Raw genomic sequence first — 17,494 nt, forward strand, 5'->3', positions numbered from 1 at the left:
ATGTCTACATGTATGTCTAGTTTTTCATATACTTAAATATTTCACAGGAACTGTCATTTATTTGTGAATTGTGATGGTAAGGAAATGTGTAATCCTAGATGCTTCCCAGATTTATAGGTATCTGAATCCTTTCAGAAGAAGTAATCTACTTCCCTAATTACTTAGCTATTATTATGCATTTATGAATACAAGTTTTGAAACAGTCAGCCAGGAATCCTAACTGTTCAAGCTTCTGACTGTCCAAGCAATTGACTTGAGTTTTCTTTCAAGACCAACTACAGCAATATCTAGTATTTTAAAGATTCCCCCCACTGGTCTCCTCCCCTGCACAAATCTTAGTTCTGTATCTTCACCCCCTCAGCCCTTTCCATCCTCACAGGAAGCCCTATGGGACATTGAACAGAAGGAAAATTTGAAGTATGGACTGAATTAAAACTGTAGTTATATTTTAGTAACCCATTTGCATGGTTCCACATTCCTTGTCAACTGACTACTACTAACGTTACAGTGAAGGCCCAATAAATAGTTTAGAAGCTGCTGGCCTACTCTTCAGAACTCACATTAAATTAATTTGCCATAGTAAGTAGAAAATTATCTGTTAACATGTTAATTTCACTCCTTATATTATAAGCTTTACCTACTTCTGTCACAGAGGTAATTCTGAATGCCAAAAGCTGCTTAGAAATCAAAAAGTGCTAATAGCTCAAGCTAATAACGAATGTGTAGTTTACCACTGGGTTGTATCAAAGTTTAAATCCACCGGAATCTCTAACTGGAGAATTTCTCCTCCTTGATTGTAGAAATGTTTCAAACTATTGCTCAAACATTCTATAAAGCTTGCATATTGTTTAAATCTCACTTATGTCATCTCAATAAATAATTAACCTAAACTAGCTACAGTCTTCACATGTCAGTGCTATTTACTACAAATACAGTCTTCAGACAAACAGCTAACAGTTTCATTACTTTCGTAACTAGTTATATTTAATTTTTGAGAAAATTTAAATTGTAAAATGGAAAGTGGAAAACATGCAATTGGTATTCTTTTTCAGAAAGGTATCTTCTCAAACTGAATGTCTTGATACATAGTGACTAATCTAATTCAATAAATGGAAAGAATGAAAAAATAGCCTTTTTAGAGTTGAAATAATTAGAAAGAGTAAGCTCACAACATTTTTACATATGCGATCTTACATATATGCAGCTCAGCAATGACCAACTGCATCTCTTTAGGTTTTAGAGATCTCTTTTAATAACATAAAGTAAATCAAATGAACTACACTTATATAGGGGCTGCATCACATGTTCTTTCAGACCTCATTCACAGCATAAAGGAGCTGAGACTTTCTTTTCACATGGTTTCAGTGTTCAGAAGGAATATTCTGAAAACACGCCTCTATTAAAAAAAAAGTTTATATTAATATGAAAATGTATTTTTAATACCTGAACTTTATGCAGTGATAAGTAACTAAGAAACTGTAAGGTCATTTATGTATAAAGACACTCAAATATCAGTTATACCATTTTATTATTACGGTATATAAGGACACTCAGTAAGAAGCCTTAAATATTCCAGAATTCAGTGACATCTGCCCTCCTCAGCTCAGTGGGGGGGGGGGAGGTGAGGGGGGAGCACTCTGTTGTGGAGTGTAGCAACAGCACAAGAAGCAATTACCACCTCCAGTGGTGAGGCACTGGAGCAGGTTGCCCAGAGAAGCTGTGGATGCCCCATCCCTGGAGGTGTTCAAGGCCAGGCTGGATGGGGCTTTAGGCAACCTGATCTGGTGGGAGGTGCCCCTGCCCACAGTGGGGGCAGGAAAGGGATCTTTCAAATCTTTTTCAACCCAAACCATTCAATGATTCTGATTCTAAGCCACCTAATTATTTGCTTTGAATAGGAAGGAAACTGAAAATACCAAAGTCAACCCAGTATACATGTATTTGACAACTTAATCTCATCTGGGTCTCCTTTACACTCCTGCTGTTCTTTAAAGAACACTAAATTTTGCACTTGTATTATTGCCACTTAAAGAAGGAAAGGTACTGAGATTCATCTCATTTAACCCCACAGCACATTCATGGAGGGATTTATATACCTATAATAGGTGCCTAGAGGAAGGTCATCTAGGGAGTTATGGAATACACTGTAGCACTTTTCTTCCCATGTTAGTGCGCATTAAGGAACATGATAAAGTTTTATGATAAAAAATAAAAAACATATTGATCTATCCAGAGCCATAAAAAGTTCTGAAGCTCTTATGAAATAATGTAAAGGACACATTTTTGAGTACATAACTATCTTTTTGCTATTGACATCGATTTCACATGCAATACTTTGAACAATCAAAAAACTTTAATTTTAAATACTTACAATGCTTTCGGCATACAAGCAGTAAAGTCCACTAGCTATAAAAAAAATAACCATTATTTAAAAGCAAGGCAGATTTTTACCTGAAAATGTAAAGAACATTTCATTCTGTAGACCTCCTCTCTGCATTTTTACATGATGGCATTCTGACTTAATTAAGATAACCTCACAAGAAAGTTCAGCAACAAGCTTGTTTAGTATCTGAATCAAGGCCTTCTCAAAAGAAATATTATGGAAACTATTGCAGGGGGCTGCGTGATACCGTACTGTCAATTCATAGTAATACTGAGGATCAGAGTAAGCTGCAGGAAAAAAAAAATACAAAAGATGATGAAGAAAATGTATGAAGTAAGAAGAAAAAAAAAAAAAAGTAATTTATATACTTGAAAATAAAATTATTAATTGAAATCCTTAATTTATAAGCAAAACCTACTTTGAACCCCCACAGATTTTTTAATGATACATAAAATATACTGGGCTACTTAGAAATGCTTGACAGAGTTATACAAATCCACATTCTTAATTATATCCATAGGTAAGTCTTGCTGTTTATTGCTGTATTTTTTTTTTTTTTTTACACCAACAGGAAACTACAGTAGAGGCATCGAGAATATGAAAGTTAAGGTTAAGAAGCATATTACAAAATACCCTGTAGTTTGTGGTGCAGTATTTCATCTTATCCTTTATCATCAGTTATAGTAGTGTATCTAACATTACTTAGCTATCACGTAAGTATATTAAAAAGAGTAAAAAATGAACAGAAATTCCTTCTCTATCATTGTAAGTACCTGAACAAGCTACCATACAGGTATGAAATTTACTTTTCAGGAAGAATCACTTATTTCAACTTTATTGTGAAGCTAAATGCATACCCGGACATCTTTTACAAATATATCGATGTACCATAAAATGCATATTTTTTTTTCATGGTAACCACTCTATTTACATAAAGCTTAAGACCAACAGAACAAAATGCTAAGTTATTAAATTAAAAACAGGAGTGAAAGAATGAAGAAGAGAGGTCAAGGTGTGGGTAGAATAGAAATAAGAAAGCAGGGAGAGGTGCAAGGAAGAAAGAATGGAGGAAGAGAAAACAAACCAGCCGAAAGAAAAGAGAAAATCACAGGATGGCTTGGATTGGAAGGGATCTTAAAGATCATCTAGTTCCAACCCCACAGCCATGGGCAGGGACGCCACCCACCATACCAGGTTGCCCAAAGCCCCATCCAACCCGGCCTTGAATACTTCCAGGAATGGGGCATCCACAGCCTCTCTTGACAACCTGTTCCAGTGCCTCATCATCCTCATCATGAAGAATTCCTTCCTTACATCTAATATGTATCTCCCCTCTTTTAGTTAAAAGTCATTACTCCTTCTCCTATCGTTACACTCCCTGACAAAGAGTCCCTCCCCAGCTTTCCTACAGAACCCCTTCGAATACTAGGATAGCTGCAGAACATGCAATTAAGACAGCTCAGAAGATCCTCCACCTTGCTTTTGAGTCCTCCTTTTCCTTTCCTTTGCTGCTGCATGTTCTAGATCTTTTTGTATTTGTATGAAACTTGAGTTTTGTGTGCTAATATTTAGATTGGATCCCTATTGAAAAATGTAAGACTGCATTAAGTAAACTTTTCCATCAAAACTCCTTCAAATAAATTTCTTCCTATCCAATTCTGTCAAGCAAACTAATTGCTAAAAGTCATAGGTATTCTACATTAAGGCTACTGAGGTCAAACTCAAATTAATTTACATTGGAGGTTAATTTAGGTTATTGTGCTCTACCAAGCCTTTAAATGAGCACTGGTATGCATTTCAAATTTAAGATCAGACACCGTTCTGTTTAAGGCCATAGGAACTCTTGCCTACATCTCTACAAGAATAAATTTCTATACTTTAGGGAAGAAAGAGAGAACTAGTAATGAATGACATTGCCTTTATAATAGTTCGCTTTCACTTCATCAAAGACTTTACCTCCTGACAGACAACTATGTAATCAGAACAAGAAAGAATGAGCTATGAATATTATATAATTAAATGATACATACTTTATATTTTAAAAACACAATCGGGTAATAATTAAGGCATTAATCTGGTGTGAAATAAATCCATATGACTGTGCTAAAGTTAATCTCCTAAAGAATAATTCAATTTAAAATCATAGTATTTTTACGTTGTTAAGGATTTCTGCCTATTCAATTTGTTGCGTTTCATTATGTTTTATGTTTTTTTTTAAAAAAAGAACTGTGTTCATACATTTCTCAGTACACCACTGAGCTTCATCTAAGGCTCTGTAAATGCTGTTAAATGAACTGCCTGGTAGCAAATGCTAATAAAAACAGTTTATCCAAAGAAACAGAATGTATTTACCTCCCCAAGTTAAGTTCCAAGTAAGTACTACTTACTAATAAATAGCAACACATGTTTTAAAATAAAATCTTTTTGAACATAAGAGCACACTTACCGAGGTTGATAACTTACCGTAAATAACATATTTTAATAAGAGTTTTTTATCAGGTTGTGTTGCTGTTAACTTATAATGAAGAGTACAATTGTAAACTCCACTCAGATGAGATTTGAAGTGTCTCAATATTAAAGTTCCAGTTGGTGATATTTGCACACTGCTATTTTCTAGTAAACACAGTAATAAAATAACTTTAGCTGTCATGATGAGAAAATACATAAAGAAACAGTCCAAATGGTTATTTACTCTTAAACTGTATATTAATATGGATTTAGCTGAAGGCATAGGAATCAGAAACTGAAGTTTAGAGGGTGTCAATCAGTTCAGCTTTACACAAATATTCCTTATTGCTAATGTGTTTTTAAGTTTTGGTTCATGAAGCAATCCTAGAAACCTGCTTTTATTTGACCTACATCTATTATAGTCTCTCCAGTATCCACTTCCAAGAGCAAAAAACTCCCATAATAATAATAATAATAATAATAATAATAATAATAATAATAATAATAATAATAATAATAATAATAATAAAAGTGATAAAATAAAGGTGTTTATGTTGTCATTTGTTTGTTTACTTTAGTAATTTTACCTTTATATAGTTAAAGAGAGTAGTAGCCTCTCAGTCTTCAGTCTCAACCAATCAACTAATTACCAGCTGGCAATGTTTAGCATGCATTAAACTTGAAAGTACATAAGCAGGACAAGAAGTTCAAGTTAAACGAGTAGTGTATGACAGACATTCCAAAAAAAACACATCATATTTGTATGCCAAAATTAGAACTGTGTATGCTTAAGATTGTAAAGTAATCCTTCTGTATGGTAAGATAATTACTGTTATAGTAGCCTAAGTCTTAACACCACTCCTTAGCTCAAGACAGAGAAGAAGTGGAATCCTACTTTAAAGGACATATTATAAACATGGCTCTTATAATTAAGTTTTTTTAAGGAAAAAGAAAATAAATATTTGAGGTCAGACTTTGGGCACTGATGTTGAGTCCTATGTAGTCGTCGTTGTAGGTTACATGATGAGAGCTGATGAGCCCTTTCCTGACTTAAGAGCCCTCAGGTAGTGCCAATACAGATAAGGGTTCCTCAAATAGTAGGATGCAGCCTATCTTGCTGGCAGTTGTCAAAGTAAACTTTGGGATTAGAGCAGATTAGAATAGATTTAAAGGTAAAATACTCACTTTGATAAAATATTTTGATAATGGATTTTTTGTTCTATTTTTGGAGTAAAACAAACTAACTAACTAAAAAGCTATATTTAGTATCCTAAGCAACTTAGACATTTATCTAGTGCATGGAATTAGTGTGGTATGAAAAACGTATTTTTATACTGAAAAAAATCAATGCTAAGGACTTGAGATCTATACTACAGACATCTTAGTTTTTTTGCTTCAGATCAGTCCTAGTCTGGTTTTACAAACTGACCACTCATTATCACTCAAAGCAAACCTTTCCAATTAGCTTCATCCAAAAGGAATACAGTCTGTGCAATCAACAACCAGTCCACAATCCAAACAAAATGTAAGAGGGTAGGGTCAAGCAATTCACTTCAAAGCCACATTTCTATTCAAACTAACATGTTAGTGTGGATGCACACTGATTTTCCTGGGATGAAACATTAAGAAAGGGACTGAGGTGAGAGAAAAAAAAAAAAAAAAAAAAAAAAAAAAGCAACCCGGATTGAACTGCATCTTTTTACACACTTGGCAGCAGGCTGTGGGACCACTGTGTTTCTGAAGAACCTATTTAAGCTTTTAATCAACTTAGTTTTGCCACATATATAACTATATTTAAAATAAAATTTAAGCACTGGTAAAAAAAAAAAAGAGTACTATTAAAAAGACTGGAAGTGCAAATTCTTTGACAAGAAAGGTTTGGGATTCTATATTAGATTTTCACACTAATGGGACACTGTCTTTCATTTTTGGGGGTGATGAAGAGGTTTTTAATCCTCTGATGAATTACTCGGGATGTAGTTGATGTGTCTCTAAACTAGGATAACATTTGCTACTGTAGGCTGAAATAGATAACAGATTAATATGGTCAGAAAACCATCACAGATTTAAGAACTGTAGTTCTAACTATTGGCATGTTCATCTGCCCTGTGTGGACCAAAAGTAACATCACCTGGAGAGCAGGAGCACTTTTAAGATATATCACAGTTTTGCTATATTTAAAAAATCTATTACTAAATTAAAAAGACAACAAGAAGTCCACAAAAGACAAAGTTTGGAAATGCAGTGAAGAGATTTGGTCACAAGTATTTTTTTGAAAATGCGTCAGCAGAAATAGTAAAGACTTCTTAGAAGTCATGGATTTTATTTTAGAATTTTATTGTACCTTGAACAATGGATGCTTCACATAACAGAAAAAAAAATAAATATTAATCATTCATTATTTTAATTGTATGTCTATGTGTAAAGGATCTCCTATTGGATCACAAAATCAAAAGCCTGTGTTGGTTTTGTTTTTGTTGTTTTTGCTTTTGTGTTTTTGTGTGTGTATGTGGGGCGGTGTTTCCTAGTGTTAAAAAAGAAACCGCAGTTAAAATTCCTTGCTTCATGAGATTACCTGGATGAAAACTGCCTACTCAGATGAGTAGTCTAGACAGGACTCAACAGTCTCTCAGGAAGCATGCAGAAGTTATCAAAATATCATGAATATACAGATATGCACATCTGCTAAAAGCATCTTTGTTCTCCTGATTCTCCTTCCTTCCCTCTCCTCAGAACTGCTAGATATATGAACAGTAGGTTTTAGAAAATCTCGTAATTGACAGGCTGAGTGTGGGTATTTAATTTTTAAGTTGCTTTTGAGGTTCTCTGTTTTACAAAACCATAGTATACACTTTTTTTTTTTTTTTTTTTTTTTTTTTTTGCCTGTCAAAGGACATAGTCGCAGTCTTCCCAAACTTCTTTGAGTACATTAGGTAGCAATGTGTATAAAAAACTGTCCTTTAAGTCCTTTAAGTCCAAATTCCTAGGTTCATTTTCACAAAACTAGAACAAGCTTTCAATGACAATTTGCATTAGCAAATAGTCTAAGAATGAGATGCTTTCTCATCTTTTCTGTTCTATTTAATTGTTCAGGACACCACCAAAAGTGATGTTTTATGCAGTGAAACTTGAGGATGCAGAACATAAGAAGCAATTATTTTTAATCTTTTTCATCCATTTAAAGTGTATTTTGAAATACTCTTATTGTCAGACAGACCAACAGCTGATGTTTAAATACTTCAAAGTACAATTTCCAAATCTTAATAGAGAGGAGTCACTATACTAACTGAAGAAAATGGCTTGTTAATTTTAAAGTTGTAATGATTTTAAATTACACATCATGTAGTATTTAATTTTTCATTACTGTTTCAACAATACATAACTAGACTAGAACTATCTGTGATCAAAGTGACTTGTTCAAAAAATAGAACTGTTTGTTAATGACAACAGAAAGAAAAGAGTGTTTACTGCTGTTTGTGAGTTTTTTATTGTAGTCATGATGTTCGATTTATATAGTCAGAAAAACTTTTGGGGCACAAAACACCTTCTTAGGGTGTGTGTCGAGGGCTTGTCTGTCTGAAAAAGGATCTGATTTTTCTACCTATGACTGTTAGCACAATGAAAAATAGGCTCTCTGCCTGTAGACTTTATGCTTAAATAATTGCATTTATTTTGAAGTGTTCCGAAAAGCATAATTTTGTTAGTCTTTCCTAAGACTGGATTCACTATTCCACTTTCCTACTGAAAGGATTCTTCTCTGTGAACACACTGAAAAATTATGAAATAAAATATCATGCAATTTTTATGAATCCTAATTTCCTACTATTATGGAGATACATGAAAATACACAAAAAACAAGGATAGAGTTCTGATAGACACCAATATAGACTAACAAGAAAGCAAATAGGATTTGGTAGCACTGCCATTGTAAAAGAGTAAATAGTTCATAACCTAAACAATAAACTAAGATAGGAAATTAAACAGATTTATAAATTCATCGTAATGTACAATATACTTTAAAAATACAAGTATGGAAATAGTACTAAAAAACAAATGAGATATATACGGAAGTAAATAAAAAACATAACTCAAAGCAGGTCATGACCTCTAAGGAATCATTATGTGAGAAAAGTAGTAAATGTACAAGTAGCCCAGCACATTTCATGGAGAGATTAGTAGTTTTCATGCTATAGTAGCAGATTAGGACAATGACTTCATTAGATGCATCAGCAAGAGTATAATCAGCAGTTTAAATTAAGTGATTATTCTCTCCCTACTCAGCACTTATTTGGGCACTACTGAACACTGTATCTTGTTTGGACTCCTCAAGACAAGACAGATACTAACAAAGTGGAGCAAGTCAAGCAGAAAGCCTGGGACATTGTTAAGGAGTTAGAGGACAAGACACAGAGAAAACTGGGATTTTTATCCTAGAGAAGTGTAAGGAGGGAATTGCAGTGCTTCACCACCTAAGGGGAGTTACAAGAAGAATAAACTGTACCTTTTAAGAAGTACATCCCAAAAGGGTAAGTAGTAATGATGACAACTTGCAATACAGGAAATTATGAGAGAAAATAAGAAAAAAATGGAACAAGTTGCACAGAAAGGAGAAAAAAAAAAATCTCCATGGATAGAGGTCAAGGCCATAAGCAACTTCATATCTGAAGGCAGCCTGTCATTGAGCAGGAGGTCGGGCTCAATCTCACAGGCCATGACCCTATTACTCTGTCCTTACAGAACACTCTCAGCTGTCTCTCAAGGCAGCAAAGAATGTCACCCTCAGCATCTGTTGTATCCAGCATGCCCTGCTCTGCCTTGTACTCTTTAGAGAAGGCAACATCTTCTACAGAGATCTGCAGATCTGTTTTATTTTGGTTATCCTGAATTCTTAAAATAGAAAGTTAATGTATCTGATACACATACAAGCACCAAGTATCCTCAGTTAGTTGTTCTCCATTTACATTCCCACCTTTGTAGACAACATGCTTCTTTTAAGGTGAAGAGGAGGAGAAGACAGAGGGTGCAGGGGGCCATGTAAGAACATAAATCCTTACCCGAAGAAAGATAACCACCTGGTCCATTCCACCGGAATATCGGATCAATCAATTCTGAGTTTCTCAAATGATTTGTAACACATAAAATACGTGGACTGTTGTGATCCAGCTTGACATAAACCTTCACTGAAAGAAGTTTATTATCATTAGGATCAGACATTTACCAATGCTGTCCTAACATTGAGCTATACATTTTTAACACAGTAGTTCACAGATGATCTTGAATGGAGTTCTAATTTTGGCACTGATCCTGTTATATCTACATCAAAATAATACATAAAAATAGAGAGCATTTTTTTTCTCTGGACAATAACATTAAGAGAATTCTTTCTAGCTCTAGGTTTATATGGTTGTGTAAACAAGAACCACAGTGCACTGTAACATCCTCCTGAGTGGAGTATGTCTCTTAGTATGCTCTTATATGCATGGGCTTCTGCAGTTTACTGTCTCACTTGGTATCTAACACACACATGAAGAGAGTAGAGATGCACCATGTTAATCTAGAACGCTCAGACTTGGAAGCTCGCTGTTTACTTTCTATTCTCAATTGGCGTTTACCAATGCACTACATACCTAAATATAAATATATATGTTTATATTAAAAAAAAAAAAAAAAGAAAGAAAAAAAAAGGTTTTAGTGCTGTACCTCAATAAATGGTGAGGTATTTTTCAATTCAGAGATGATGATTTAAGAAGCAAACTGAGTAAAGTAAGGATGTACTTAGTCTTTTGTCCCAGTAAAGCAGGTGTGCACGTCACATGAGATTTGCAGTGTACACGTGCTTCCAGATCTTTAATTGCTTCTAAAAATGTCAAGATCAGTGTGGTCATAATCACTCCCATAATATACATGATTTCAGTGTACAATTTGTTTTATATCCCTTCCTAATGACATTTTGCAAAGCACTTGTTTTCTTCAGAAGCATGGGATGCTAGATTATAGTATTCTGAAGTTGAACGTATCAGGCTATCCTAAAGCCATTGAAAAGCTACAATTAATATAAAACCACCACCATTATTGCACTGTGGTTTAGAGAATCTGACTAATAAGTGAAACAGAATCAAATAAACAAATTACTATTTATTTTACCACTGACTATTTCAGATTCCCCGCAGGTGGAAAGCAGTTTAGCTAGTTGTTGCAGGAAGGGATTAACATTCAGAATAACAGTTTCCACTTTTTCTTTATGGCAAGTGGCAGCAATGGTACCAGTTTTCTCTCCCCTTCAAGTATGGTTGTTTCCTTTCATTAAAGAACGAAAAGCCACTTATATTCACAACATTAAGTTGCTTAAACAGAATACAGACTTAGATATTAACATTTAATATAGAAAAAATAAATTCAGAATTTTGATAGTCTTAAGAACAGAAGGTATGTCCATCCCAGCTAATAATTCACTTGTTACAGTAGCTTCTGTTGCAGAAAACAGAAGAATATCTTTTTAATTTCCAATAACATATCATGGAAATAAATGTCATTTACAGGTGCAATTTCAGTTTTTAACCCAGAAGCATATAAATTAATATGAACTCTACATATCTATGCAATTGCAGGTGTGCTGACCATTTTTCATTGTAAATCCTTAATACTTTTTCTCAAAATTTACTAACATACTGGTTTTAATAATAGTCCACTGCAGAAAAATTATATAGATTGCATATCTCTCCCACCTTGTATTTTGTTTTTTATTTCCTCATGTTCATTTTGCTTTGTCTTATAGCAATCTACAACATATTTATATATCCATAATAAAAAGTAACAAAATTGCGGTGTCTTTGTTACTGTGACTTGCCAAATGGTAAATTTTTCCCATTTTCCCACCACTGTAAATTTCCATGACACCTTTGTAAACATTTGTTGTAGGAACAATATAGAAGTAGGGAATCTGCTAGAGTACAATGACTGATAAAATCTCTACCAGGTATAAATTTACTCTTCTTGCTTTTAAAATAAAATCTTATACATGTAATTAAAGTTGTTTGCTTTTTTTTTTTTTTTTTTTTTTTCTTAATTCCTCGAATTCTTTCTGTTATAAAAATAGAAATAAATCACTTCAGAAACTGATCCAAAAAAGAACATTTATGCCAGGTATTTCAACAGGTCAGGATTTGAATAGTGTAGCACTGTATTTAAGCACATTTTGGTAGTCAAAACTCAAAGTACTAGATAATGCCAAGCATCTCACAACAACACTGGAGCCAAGTCACATGTACTCACAATGGGTATCAAAGGGAAGGTGTAAACGGTCTTTATTAATACAAAATGGTTTAGAAACAGAGTTGAGAAAAACATTTTAATTGTGCTTCCTAGCTTTCAAATTTCCCTTTTGCAGTCACATTATGCCAAGTTTACAGACCTCAGTCAGAATCAGAAGACAGAAAAACTAGACAAAAAGGATGAAACCTTCAGACCACTCAAAAAAAACTATTTAATATTAATCTTTAAATAATTTCGTAATGGAAGGTACTATCAGAAACCTTTAAAAAGAAATTATTTTCCAGAAATCTTTTACCTTTCAACAAAAACTAATACATCTAAGAAAATGCACCTCCAAAACAATATCAAAATATGTAATTTTTTACATTCTCCTTGTACAACAAAAGTTTTGGAGATTATTTGTGGGTATTCACACTGCTGAACTTGTTTACAAAAACAGATGCAGAACTCTGAGAGCTAGCCAGTGGTACAGGTACAAAGATGTTATCTCACTCAGGTAAGTTTGATTATCCAGTATGTTGCTGCCCAGCTATAGTATATCTCCCTGGTACTAATATATTGTCTTTCATTCTGGTTCAAATAGAAGAAACTTGACTCTTTCTCCATCTGGAATTTATATGCAATAGTGGAAAAAGGGAAAGGAGGAGAGAAGGATGGAGGTAGGAGATGGAGAAGGAGATGGAGAGGGAAACAGAGAGGGAGAGGGAGAGCAGAAGCTAATTTTTCTAGCTCTAAATACATGGAAATTGCTTTGCCTTACAGTAAATTTTATTTTGCTTACCTTTGAAAGGCGTGCTTTCATTTGTTTTTGACATGTTTGTTCCGGATGTGAGAAAGGAATAGAAATTAGGAAAATATTCCAGAAACTATGCAAGTTTCCTAACTGCCAGCAGTATGAGGAAGGAAGCAAGGGAGAAATTAAAGGACTATACTTTCCATAGGTGTAACTCACAGAGAGGAAAATAATTACACAGGTTTTTGAGCTCATCTTAATTTGCATTGAGTGAGTACAAGAATTTTCAAAGTTTTAACCACCAGTTTTAAAATGTATCTCTCAATTTACATTTGAGCGCTATTATCACCAGGCAACTGCCTCCATTAAGGATAGCTTTTTCTCCATCCAGAAGTTCTTTCCTGAATCTGAAGAAATAGACACAGAGGTTTGTTTTTTCAAAAAAGGGGGGAAAAAATGTATTTGTCTAAAGACAATTCAACACTAATTTTTTTATTTTTTATTTTTTTTGTATTGCTCAGTCTGAAAAAACTACTTGTGTTAACTTCTTATGTAATAGTCAAGTTTGGAGGAATGTCCTGCAAAGACCGATGTACATTTTCTAGAATTCAACTTGGTTTTGTCTCAGTTTTGTTCTTCTTTCTTATACAGTAAGAGCCCTGTTGAAAGAACAATATTACTATTCTCATATTCACAGTAGAAACTTTTTTGTTGTTTGTGGTGGTGGTGGTTATTTTTTGTTTTTGTTTTTGTTTTATATATGTATTTTATAGTGACTAGAGCTCATAATTTCTTGGCATGCTACTAGTAAAGCTGTAACTGTAAAACACAGATAGAGAAAACTATGGGGAAGAGTCTTATTAAAATCAGACAATGTGCATTACAGAGACAGCAACACAATAAGCATATGGCACGAGGAACTGCCTCTTTAATGTACTTTTCATATTTTCCAATAATTGTCTAATTTATTAAGAAAAGAAAATGATTATACTATATTCTGGAGTTGGATGGATTTAATTTAATGAACAATTAATTCGTAACACTTCTTCATTTTTATTGTAGAACATTAACATAAGCTTCAAATCTCAGGTTCTGTGTACACAAGAAGTAAAACGAAGTAGGCATGCACAGAATGGAAGAAAGCAGTATTTCAAGGCAAAAGTCTTACAGACAGGATGAAGAATACAAATAACATTGTTATTTTATAACAATTACGGAAAATAATTATTTACCTTGGTCTCATAAAAATTATAAAATCACTATAATAAAAATACATTTCAATGGTAGCAATATGTGCTTTTATGACCTATTATTAAACATACATGTCAGTTCAAAATTGTAATTAATTAAACCATTTGAAACAATTAAACAACAAGTAATATGATGGAGAAGGGCATTTCTGTGGTAAAAACAAAATTGGTATATTCTAATTGAAATTTGTTATGTTATGTTTAAAGAAAAGTACCTGGAAATATGATGGATCCCACTATTTTTAAGCTATTGCGTCTTGGCCCTGCACTTCTTAAAAATCCCTGTGAGGGTTGAACTGTAAAAAGATGAAACAATAACATTAATACAACACTCAGTTTCTCTCAAAAAGCCAACAGCATACTTCAGGCAATCTAAACCCTTTATTAGACTTGTTCTTCAACAGATTTAGTAACTGTCTTATGTCTTATGCAAGGCCTGTTCCTCACAAAGGCAACAAACAGAAATTACCAAGGTTTGATATACAAAAGCATTCTGAACAATACTTAAGTTTAGGCTTAGCTTTAACCATACTTTTAAGTCTTACACAAGAACTATCATGATTTAAATTAAGGCTGTCCATAATGGGGATAGTGAGGTTAGGTGCTATCCAAAATGGGGATAAAACTTAACTGCATTGTTATCATAGACGCCATCAGGATGTCAATCAATCTGCACACTGACCATTAATGAAGCAATTAGCTTAGGTTTTGATATTATTGTGGTTTTCCTATTTTCCCCATTAAATTAAAATACAAGGGGTTTTATGGCTACCTTAATTTTTATTTCTTCTATTTTAAATAGAGATTTTTCCAAAACTTTCATAATGATTGAAAAGTTTTGCAAGGAACACAAGGCTTCCGAAAGAAAACTGTAAAGAAGGATCTTTCAGTTGCAGTATCAGGTGGATATTCTACTGCAAGTCATATCTGAGTTTCTTTTACAGATTTTCCAGATACACAGAATTTAAGGCAGCAGAGAGACCAGTGGCTAGCAGACGTCTCAGCATTTTGCGTTCTTTGTCTCCACCTCCCGTTTGTAAAGAACATGGGTTACTGTAAATTAAGGTATGTTTCTGATTTCTAGTTCTTTAGAACTCTGGGAAAGAAAGTAAATAACATAGGACTCTACAGTCTTGAACAAAAAAGATGGCAATAAAATATCAAACGTAATTAGTAGCCACTATTTTACAAAGATGGGCTAAATAGTTATGTGGCACCAAATCAGTGCTTGCTGCTAACTTAGGCTCAAGTCACCAGGCAACAAATAGTTGGGTAAGCTCATTTTAAATTAAGGCACGTATTGATGCACAAGAAAAATGATTTGATTTACCTTGACTTGAGCAATAACAGGAAATTATCAATTCCCCCATCTAGTATTAAGTTGGTAATTGTACTCCTCTACCATACAGTGTTGCTATAGAAAACAGAAGCAAGGCAGGCTCTCTAGCTGGAAGGTAGAGATAATCAAGGTAAGTTAAAAGAACTGTCTATATTCATCCTTTGAGAACAGAAGCAGAATATTCTATTCAAAAAACTTAGGGAGCAGGAAGAAATAAAACCTTGCTGGAGAAAAAAAAAAAACTAAAAAATGAGAGAAGACCAGGAGTAGTCTCACATATGATGGATTACTGCGATTAACAGTTTAATTTATTTCATAATAATTCTTCACTAAGTACCACTTTTCAACTTTTTTTGAGGAGCAAAAATTTTTTAATTAACTTCATTTTCTCTAAAGACCTGCAAGAAAGATTAGAGGGTTTTTTGTTAAAAAACAAAGTGGATTAAAAATTTCTCACCTGAATATTTATACTGTCTTCCTGAATTCTGCTACACTGGCAAAAACTAAACTGAGTTTTCACTAAAATTCAGCTCACAGAAGCACATGATCTGATTCTCCAGGAACAAATATCAGCAGGTGCTTTTATTTCAATAAAAGCATACTGATTTATACCCATTTATAAATCCTACCTGAAACACAGCCTGTTTTTAAATTCTGCCAGTATTAACCATCCACATGATCTCTACATATCTAGAAAAGTTAGGACAAGCACTGCAAACTGACAACGCTTTTTATGGGATGTTTAGGCACTAAGCAGGAGTCAAGTAGTATTTTTTTTTTTTACAATAATAATTTACACCCAAAGATGGAGCTCTTGAACTGCTTATATGAGAAGAACTAGAAAAAGCTGAAGGAATGGAGTTAGTTACCAGAGGAAGATTATGTAAAACTACTGAAATAACTTTTCCAGTATCTTTAATGACATCACATGCTAGATTCTGAAATAGTCAGGTTACCTGCTCTTTTATGTGTATATGTTTCATTTGCACATCAGTCCTTTCACTCAATAAATGTTTCTGTCCACATATGAATCTGAATTCTCAGACATCCTTTCCCTCACTTTCAGATACTTAAAATGCCTTTAAACATTTTTCAAAACGTTTTTCAGGTTAACCTACTTGAATTCCTTTGCTCTTCTCCTAATCACTTTGGTTTAAATGACACTTCCTGCACCAGTCTCTAGCACAAAAGATCTTCTCATTCGCACTCTCTATTTTAAGAGTGCTATGATCAGTTTAAACAGATGCTTATCATAGAAAAGAAGTATTAAGAGGTCATTATGTTCCACAGAAAGAGCAGCAAAAACAATAAAGGACAAAAGAAGTGCATCTACTGCATTTTAAAGACATTAAATGCACAATCAAATCTCTTCAAATTGCAACTGCACTTAACAAGCAGTGGGAAAAGCTAAAGTTTGGGGTTCTGGGGGCTTTTCAAGAGAGAAAAATAAATGTGGCTTCTTAATTAATTCCCATGCAAGTTTTTCAGGCATCCCAATGCACTAGAAATGCATAGCATAACATGTGATCCTTCCTTGCATTGTACGTCTTACAGGTGTGTACAATGAGCAAGCAATGGGTTGCAGATGAAAACAGATGATGAAAAATAGTTATCTATCACTATCTGACACAGGAAAATGGGGCAATTCACCCACAAGTCTGGGGTGATTCAAGCCTCTTCTGACTGAAGAGCCATTCCAAATGACTGGTTATTACTGGAATTCCAGGGTGTATTCTTGTTACTTGAGGATTCATTGGGCAACTTTAAGATCTTCTGGAATTAAATTCAACAGTTTTATTGCTACCTTATGCCACGGAAGTAGGCCAAAGATTCCACAAGGAATTCAATTTAAGTGTAAAATGCTAACCTGTTCTGATGCGTTTAAAATCTCCTTGGCTGGAGTATAAAGTCAATCCAAAGAAATAGGTAGTACCCAAAGCAATAGAGAAATGAAGCTCAAGTATTGCTAAGGGAGAAATAGGAATAAAGCCTATAGGGGGAAAAGTCTCAACACCAGGCGGGAAACAGAGGGTGACTGCACTTGCAGACCCCCAGCCCCTGCCCCAGGG

At 34.0% G+C, this 17,494-nt stretch overlaps 1 protein-coding gene across 1 annotated transcript in view; it reads right to left on the reverse strand.

The window, feature by feature from the left end:
* Positions 1-17,494, reverse strand: part of ZPBP (zona pellucida binding protein) — a gene marked incomplete at its 5' end in the record, with an annotated part of 28,291 nt that overhangs the window by 9,064 nt on the left and 1,733 nt on the right. Inside the window, 4 exons of the mRNA XM_084510911.1 lie at positions 2,452-2,670; positions 4,847-4,996; positions 9,886-10,011; positions 14,302-14,382. Coding sequence (XP_084367037.1) covers positions 2,452-2,670; positions 4,847-4,996; positions 9,886-10,011; positions 14,302-14,382 — 576 coding nt within the window. The remainder of the gene's footprint in view (positions 1-2,451; positions 2,671-4,846; positions 4,997-9,885; positions 10,012-14,301; positions 14,383-17,494) is intronic.

This window comes from Aythya ferina (assembly GCF_964211825.1).
Source record: "Aythya ferina genome assembly, chromosome: 2".
Classification (NCBI taxonomy): domain Eukaryota; kingdom Metazoa; phylum Chordata; class Aves; order Anseriformes; family Anatidae; genus Aythya; species Aythya ferina.